General features: G+C 54.6%; 1 protein-coding gene across 2 annotated transcripts in view; it reads right to left on the bottom strand.

The window, feature by feature from the left end:
• The window catches only part of IGF2BP3 (insulin like growth factor 2 mRNA binding protein 3), a 114,415-nt gene extending 112,734 nt beyond the window's left edge, over positions 1-1,681 (bottom strand). For both annotated transcript variants that reach the window (XM_086467718.1, XM_086467717.1), the window contains exons 1-2: positions 1,507-1,681; positions 87-147 (exon numbers count right to left, since the gene is read on the bottom strand). In XM_086467718.1, coding sequence (XP_086323844.1) covers positions 87-147; positions 1,507-1,681 — 236 coding nt within the window. The remainder of the gene's footprint in view (positions 1-86; positions 148-1,506) is intronic.
• Between the last annotated feature and the right edge of the window lie 7,071 nt (positions 1,682-8,752).

Here is an 8,752-nt window from a genome sequence, read left to right on the forward strand (position 1 = left end):
AGAGAAACACAAACCTAAGCATTTTTCAAAATGCTTCTCACTGGGTAACGGAGGGCAAAGGGGAGGGGGGGATAAAAATAAATTACCTTTGTCTTTTAGGGACTGAATGTTCAACTTCTATGAGTTTCCCATGCAGCTCCACTTTACCTGCAGAGATACAGAGAAAAGCGAAAATATTTGAGCGCGGCTGAGCGTCCCCGTCTCCCGGAGCGGGTTTGCAGGGGTGTAAAGCAGGAAACGGGAGCGCAACACGTTATGCCCGTTCACCGGCAACCGGGGCACCGGCGGAGAGGGCACCCAGCCCCCGGGAAGGCGACAGAGCCCGGGGCCGAGCGGCTGCCGCGGGGCTGCCCTCGGCGGGGCCCCTTCCTCCGCCCCGGCCCCGAGCGACCCGCGAAACGCCGGGTGCGGGAGCCGGGCTCGGCGCCGTTTCGGGGAGGGAGAGCGGGGGCTCCGCCGCCCCCCGCGCCGCCGCCGGGCCTCCAACTTCGGGCGGATTTCTGCGCGGAAGCGGGCGGGAAAAGAGAGCCGAAACGAGACACCCAAGCGCAGCCCGAGCCCGTCTTTTCCGAGCGAGCCTCTCCCAGCAGATCTCCGCAGAGCCGCTCCACGCAAAAAAAAAAAAAAAAAAAATTAAAAACATTTAATTTTTTATTTTTTTTTTTTTTTTTTTAAGCACACAAAAACAGGATGTCGGGGCCAGGAGCCGGCGCGCTGCTGGAGACGGTGATGGGTGCGTGAGAGCAGCGAAGAGAAACCGAAATAAATAGCAAGGCAGCGCTGGGGGAGCCCTGCTTGTCGTGTCCCCCCCCCTCCCAAGTTCGGAGCAATTCGGTGGCTCGCCCCCAGCCCTGCGGCCTGCGCCGAGCCGCGGGGAGCCCCAGCCCGCTCCGGGGGTGGGGGGAGGCTGCAGGGGGGGGGTGTCCAGCTGTGCCGAAGGAAGGGGGGGGGGGGGGGCGGGTGCAGCCTCTGCCCCGCGCAGAGCTCCGCGCCCGCAGCCCACCCCCTCCTCACTGCACACCCACCAACACCGCCCCCCCCCCCCCCCCCCAAATGCAGCGAGGGCCCCCGGCGGGGCAGGGCTGGCCGTGGGGTGTGGAAAAACATGGGAGCCGCCGCGCCGCGGGTCCGTGGGCCCAGGCTCCCGCCCCTCCCCGGCCCCACTCCCCCCACCACGCCGGGTCGGCCCCTCCCGGGGGAGCCGCTAGCGCGCAAAGCTCCGCGCAAAGCCTCCGCGGGAAGGCCGGGAGGCTCCGGCCGCGCTAGAAAAACAACAGTTTGCACCCCACCTGGGGGCGCGGGGGGGGGGGGTGGAAGGGTAGCAGGGACACCCCCCCCCCACCTCAACATCCACCCCCACCCCCCCACCCCCCCCCCAAGACCGGCGGCGCGGCCCAGCCCGCCGCTGCAGCTGCTCCGCGGCCGCGGAGGAGCGCGGGCGGCGGGAGCTGTCGGGGCTGCGGCGAGTAGGGGCGGGGGGGAGGGTGAGTGGAAGGGGCCGCTTACCTGAAAGTGCCTCTATGGCCTTCATGGCCCAGTTCTCGTCGGGGCAGTCCACGAAGGCGTACCCCGTCTTCACTAGGAACTGGCCCGAGAAGGGGATCTTGGAGTCCTTAAAGAGACTTTCCAGGTCGAGGGGGCTGACGTTCTCGCCGAGGTTGCCGATGTAGAGCTTGTTCATCTTCCTGGCGGCTCGGGGAGGCGCGCACCGCGGGCTGCAACCCTCGTCTTGCGAGAGGAGGTGGGGAGGAAGGGGGAAATAAAACAAAATGCGATGGAGGAAGGAGAGAGAGAGAGAGGACGGGGGGAAAAAAAAAAAAAAAAAAAATATCAGATCTGCAGCTTCTGTCCCTCCCTCTCTCTCAAGGGGTAAAAAAAAAAAAAAAAAAAAAAAAAAAAAAAAAAAAAGCGTAGCCAAACGGGAGCCCTAAGTGCCTGCCGTGCTACCCGGGCGCATGGGGGGCGCGGGGGAAACACCCAGCGCCGGGGCCGCGGATGGCGGGCTGAGGAGAGGAAAAGGAGGAGGGAAGGGGAAAAAAAAAAAAAAAAAAACTACTTTTTTTGTCTTGCCCCCAAGCCCCTTTGGCAGCAGCAGGCGGACTATGAAAATGTCACACTACGTGCGTGCAGGCACCGCCTCTCAGTATTAAAAAAAAAAAAAAAAAAAAAAAAAAAAAACAGAGAAGGGGAGGGGGGAGGGAAGGAGGGAGGGAGAGAGAAAAAAAATTACTTGAATATTCCGGCTTTTTGAATGAGCCACGTGTTCAAACTACAAATCAACTTCTCACGTGAGGAATCCCAGCTCTTCAATTAGCGAGTGGATGGGGCGCACACACACTCACGGAGGAGGAGGAGGAGGAGGAGGAGGGCCGGGGTGAAGGACGGGGACGAGGGGTGGGGGGAGGCTGGACAAGACAGGACAGGACAAGTTTAGAGAGAGCCGAAGGGCGGGGGAAGGGGAAACCAGAGTTGGGTGGGCGCCGGTCTGCGCCGCCTCTGCCCTTCCACCGGGGGAGTCCGCTCCGCACGCCCCCACCGCCCAAAAACGGCTGAGCGGCCGCACCTCCCCCCGTGCGAGCGGGGTGTGATCCCGAGGAGGGAGGGGAAAAGGCACCGCAATGCCCGCCCCCCCCCCACCCCACCCCACCCCCCCCCCGTCCTCCGCCCCGCTCCTCCCCCGCCGTGCCAGGCTGTGGGGATTATTCATTGGGGTCGTGCCTGGGCGATCCCGCTCCCCGGCACCATGGAGGGGGGAGGGGGACGGGGGGTGCGGGGGGGAAGAGGGGGAAGAAGAAGAAGAAGGGGGAGGGGGCGTGTGTGGGGGTGGGGGGGGAGAGCGGGGATCCGCTCCCGCGCAGCGCCGCTGCGGCTGCGTGCTGGGGGGCTGCGCGGGGCGGGGGCGGAGGGTCTCTCCAGCCTCGGAGGAGCCCCATATGGTAATGTTTCTGCATCACTCGCAGTGCCCCTTGCGCTGAGCCTTACGGAAAGGAGGAGGAGGAGGAGGAGGAGGAGGAGGAGGAGGGGGACGACGACGACGGAAAAAAGAAAAGACAAAGGGGTGGAGGAGAGTTGGGGGATGATGAGGAAGGGGAGAGTCCTGGGGCGAGGGAACCGCTGCCCGGCCCGGGGAGGGGCGGGGGGGACCGCGCTGCCTTTCCAGCTGGGTAATGGTGGACGGCGCGGGGGGGAAACGCGAAGGCACCGTTGCCCTCGGCTGGTAACGGCACACAAAGGGATTTGGCGACCCCCCACCCCACCCCCCTCCTCCTCCTCCTCCTCCTCCCCCCCGCCCCTGGCCCGGTTTAAGGAACCATTCATAATTCTCCACATTCGTAGAGATACAATGGTGGGCTTGTGGGGGAGGGGTTTGGGGGTGTGGAGCCTTTCCAGTGCAAGCAAAATGTTGCCTGAAGATGAAGAAAGGATACGGAAATGAAAGCCAGTACTGTGTTTAATATAGCGATCTAGTAGGTTTTGTTCAATAATTCAAGGCACTTTAGCCGAAGGTTTCATTTATTTTGGGGTAGGTTTCTTGCGGCACGTTTTAATAGGTATATCCATGGAAAATGGTGAAATACTTTTATTAGTGAGCAGTGAATAGATTTCCACATGTCCTGTGGTACGTCTGGAAATCCGTAGTAAACAGGAATGCTTCCTAGTTTTGTGCCTAACTTTTAACAAGTATACAATGGAAGAGGGGGGATTTAAACCTCCCTGGAAGCCGTGCTGGGGGCAGGCTTTTGTCACCCGGCCGCCGCAGCTCGGGGAGGGGGGTGGTGGTACACAGGGCTCGGAGGGGCGCGGGGGAGAGGGGAGTAAATCGCTGAAGCTTTCGCTTGTGGTGGTATGATGCAAGGAGCCATGTCCTACCATGAGGGCTGGAGCCCCAGACCATTGTGAAATGATCAGGGGCTGGGTGAATGTTGCAGTAAGTTGGAAATACGGCCCTTTTGTTGCCTGCAGCCAAGCGCTTGGCTTACCGAAAAACCTAATATTTGTCATTTCAACCCATTGTTTAATCTCAGTGTCGGTTTTACGAACTTTTAATTGTCAGCTTGTGATTGAGGAATGCAAGGGGTTTGTGTTCCGCTCATCGGAATCTAATCACAACTTCCATTTTGTCGAAAATCAGCAAATAGTTATCTTGGGGAGAGAGAGAAATATTTTCTTTTCTACAGTATTAACCTGTCGTGACTTTTTGATGCTGGATGTGGCATTTTTCCTAAATGAATTTGTATTTCATAGCCCTGTCTTGTGTAGTCTGGCTAAAATAAACAATTGCCTGTCCAAGTTAAAACCAGCTCCCTCCAAACTACTGAATTCTTAGTTAACACTTGTGAAAGGAATTAGTCGCTGTTCTTGCAGATTAATTGCATTCTTTTATAAATTTGGTTTGTACTGAATCTGTAAGGTAGTCTGCATGTCCTCATTTCTATACAGTTGGTCTATAGCGTTATCTGGTATTTCCTCTTAAAAATGCTAAATAGGGGGCATGTATTTCATTCAATATTCTAGTTTGATCATCTGTTTTGCTGGAATATTTTTTATTATTATTTTTAAGAAATGAAGAGTTCACGATAACAATTTGCATCAGTTGTCCAATAACATCATAAACTGCTTCGTAATCAGATGATTGGGAAAAAAAACCCTTGCTTATTAGCAGTCCCTTTTTTTTTGATACTCTGAAAACATCTTGCTAATAAGCTGAAATATTTTCTGTAAAGCTAAATAATGTATAGCTTTGTTTGTCAAGAAGTGGGGGCTGGTTAGTGGTTTCATGAATAAATCCAAACCTTGAATGCCAAAAAAAAGGCAAATCAACAACAAAAATTTGCTCACGCTGCCTGACAAATCTCTACTTCCCTGTCCAGACGAACACAGTTCAGATCAACTGGGCAATCCCAAATCTTAACGTTATTGAGAATATAGTTTTACAAATTGAGATGCAATGTAGGTTGGCAGTCACAAACCAAATGCATGAGTACACGTCAGAGCATTCTCACAGTTAACGTATTTTTTTGAGCCACCTCTGTAAGAAAAGGCATTAATAAAACAAAAATTATTTTTTTTTTCTGTTTCAGATGTTTGTGATCATCCCACACATAAACCAAGAAGTTAAAACACTTACATGAATATTCTACAAGCGGAAGCAAAGCCAGTCTGTAATTAGCAAGGGCTTTTACGACAGTCTGCCATTTAGAATTAAAACTCAACCATGTGCCTCTTCCCACCCTCCGGGCTGAGACACCGGCCGCCCCCGCCCCCTCCCCTCCGCGGCCGCGCAGGGCGGTCCCGTCGTGTCCCCCCACCGGGGCCAGAAGCCCCCCCGCTCCCGCTGGGTTCTCCCCTCAGCGCACGGCGGGTAGGCAGCACACGTTGGACCGTCCGCAGCCTCAATGTTTACCATTAAATGTCTTTTTTGGGGGAGAGGGTGTTGTTTCTTTTTTGTTTCTTTTTTTTTTTTTTTTGGACAACCGCCGCCGCGGAAGGCTCCCGCGTGGGTCTGCGGCCGAGGCACGGCCGCCCACGCCATGGGCAGCGGGGGCCGGCCAGCCACCGCGGGGCGCAGGGGCGGCGGGCGCCTTCCCCTGGGCCTAACGACCGCCGGGTGGCCTCCCACCGGCCTCCGCGCTACGACGGCGGGGGTAGCGCTGCTGCCGCCGGCCCTGCCTCCAAGTCACGGCGCCGCGGGCGCGGAGCCGCCGCTCCTCGCGGGGCGGCCACCCCCGCCGACGGGACGGGGCGGCCGCCCCGACACCCCCGGCCCGAGCCCCGCCGCGCCCCGGCCCGTCCCGCCCCCGCGGCCGCCGCCATCCCCGGGGGCGCGTAGCCGCCCCGCGCGCCCAGCCGCGGGCGGCCATAGTCACTCGTAGTAAGCGGCGCGGGCCGTGGCGCGGCGCCGGCTCCTATTGGCTGCGCCCTGCGCCTACCAGCGCCTCCCGCCGCCGCGGCGCGGGCGCCCATTGGCTTTCGCGCCGGCCCCTGCGGCGCGTGGCGCGAAAGCGGCGGCTGCCCGCGCGGCGGGGGCGGTGGGGGGCGGCTGCCCGCGCGGCGGCGGCAGCGGCGGCGGGGGGGGGCGGGGCGCGGGGAGGGGAGGGGGCGGCGGGAGGGGGGCGCGGCGCCACAGGCCGGGGGAGGGCAGAGACGGGAGAGCCAGCCCGCTCCCTCCCTCCCTCCCGCCGGCGGGCTGGGGCTTTGTAAGGCGGTAAGTGGGTGCCACGCCGCAGAGATGCCGGTAACGGGGGCCTCCGGTTCAGCGGCGGTCGCGCCGCAGCTGTGCCGGGAGGACGGCGAACAAAGGAACGGCGGTGCGCGGGCGCCTGACGGGAACGGGGAGGGTGGGCGGGTGGCTCCGTGGGCTGCCCGCACCGGGAAGCGGCGGCGGGTTTCTGGGGTTTGCGGGGCGGCGGCCGCCTCTCGCGGGCGGCGGGGCCGGTGTCCCCGGGCGCTGGAGCGGTGCTCCCGGCGGGGCCGGCCGCCCTTCGCCCAGCGCGCACCGCCAGCCCGCCCGGGCAGCTCGGGGAAGCGGCGGCGGCGGCGGGTGGTTCGGCTGCCGGGGCTGGGAGCGGCTCCCGCGGCGGCGGCGGCCCGGGCAGGCAGGACGCCCCGCAGGGCGCCTGGGCGGCGGCTCCGCTCCGGCTTGAAAGTTTTGGTCACAAAATACTGCCAAACCCGGTGAATTAGGGACTGGGAAGGCGGCGGCTGGCGGGGCTGCGGGGGAATGGAACGGGCACATCGCACGGTGGCATCGGGAGTTGTAGGGCTTGAGGTAAAACGTTGTCGCCAGCTCTGTGCGAGGGATTTTTTTCTCCAATAAAAAAGAATTATAAAGAGGTTAGCTGTCTGTGCTGTCTTGCTTACCGGGAAGTTACAGGAATTCTTTATTTTGTAATGCAACGTTATCAGAGTGTTACTGTATTAAAACAACACAAGCAATTTCTAAACAACCATTCCGGTGTATAAAACATTGTGACTGCGGCTTAGAATGAATCTCTGCGTGCTGATTTGCAAGTAAGTTGTGGGTTTTTTTTTTTTTTTCCCCATTTTGTCCAGGGATCTCTTTATTCAAGTACTGATTGCTCAGTTGATCTTCTTTTCAGCTCTCAAAACATTTGCAGACAGATCTTGCAAAACAAAAATCTCATCGTGTACATTTAGATGACGTGAAAAAAGCTTCTAGTCTTTTTTGAATATATGTATACATAAACTTTTCACCAGTGTTCACTTTGCTTGGCACACAGCTGGATTTAAAATGGGACTTTTAAAAGAGAGCTTATCATATTTCAGTTTGATACCTGAAACCTAAGATCTTTGCAGTTGTAGTGGAAAAAGAATGTAGAGAAATTGTAAATATATCATGTACAATTCAGCCAGACAAATTCAGAAGTTTATTTGATCAAGTGACAGGAAGAATTGCCAATATGGCTTCCTCTAGCTACAAAATATTTTGTGGGGCTTTTACAAGGAGTGGAGAACTGAAAATGAAGGTGTTATTTTAGAGGTAAAAGTGTTTCTTGCTAGTTAGGTGTATTTTAACTCGGTTTAGATGGTTCTTTGTTCTGTTTTTGTTTCGTTTTGTTTTGTTACATTTTAGAGAAATCAGAATATATTTCTTGTTTGCTCCTCCTTTGATCAAGGAGATCAAGGGGAAAAAAATATCAAGTAAGGGAGTAAAATGGGGCAGCAACCCAAGCATGAAATCCCTTTGGCGAAAGGAATGAGACCCTCCTCCCCAGAATCTGTTTTGCCTTACTAGTACGATAGTGGTGTTTTCGGCTAGCAGTATCATAGCTCTGTGGTGCATTCAGCCCCAGGACCTTCCATAGCTAAAAGTTATAGGGAAGGAGTGTTAAATTTGCTTTTTAATACCTGGTACTGGTTAAATTTTCATGCCCAGAGTTCCTTCCAAGTAGCCATTATTTATTAATAAGAAAAAAATCTCAATCTCTTTTTCTCTAAAAATTCTGGTGTAATGCTGGCCTCTGAAGAAATTCTGCAACATTTTGATTTTAATATATTTTTTAAAATCTTATTTTTGATATAAATTAGTTATTTTGTTACATTAAAGCAAAACTGGAGATGCTAGCTGCTGAAGTTTCATAGTTTACAATTATTTTTTGTTTTGTTTTAATCTGGTTGGATATCTTAAAATATATTTATTCTGTTGCCCGAGGTTGATAAGAATTCATTGCCTTCCAGTTCAGGCAATAGTTTGGTTTAGATTTTGCTTATGTCTTTTTACAAATTTCATTAGGAATAAGTATTCCAATTTTGATGTAACATTCATGAAAATAGCTGTTTAAATTGGCCATTGGTACATGCATCCTTTGAAGAACGTGGTCATGAGTGTTTGTATTTAAAATGTGTTTTCCCAAGACAGTATCTATTTTAGCATTTGCTACTTATTTTTCTTAAGATCAGAAAGCAACCTAATGTTAGACACAGCCGAGTTTTTGTTTCTGCTGTTTCTTAAGCAGACGGAGTAGTTGAGTCTGTGAATTATAGAATATATGGCAATTTTTAACTACCTGTGAGGCTGGAGGCTGAGCTGCAGCATTGTTGGCTCCTCCTGCAGACATTAGGGCTTACATCTGAATAATTTCAGTAGGTTGTTTCAGTTATTCTTTATCTGGTTTAAAATTAATTAGGCTTGGTCCTTTGTCTTTCTCATGGAAGCCATACCATGTAACTGTTTCCTTTGCAACAAGTTACCTTAGTATATTGTACATGTTTTTAGGTAAAAAACGTTAGG

Source organism: Leptosomus discolor, chromosome 7, assembly GCF_034619465.1.
Source record: "Leptosomus discolor isolate bLepDis1 chromosome 7, bLepDis1.hap2, whole genome shotgun sequence".
Lineage (NCBI taxonomy): Eukaryota > Metazoa > Chordata > Aves > Leptosomiformes > Leptosomidae > Leptosomus > Leptosomus discolor.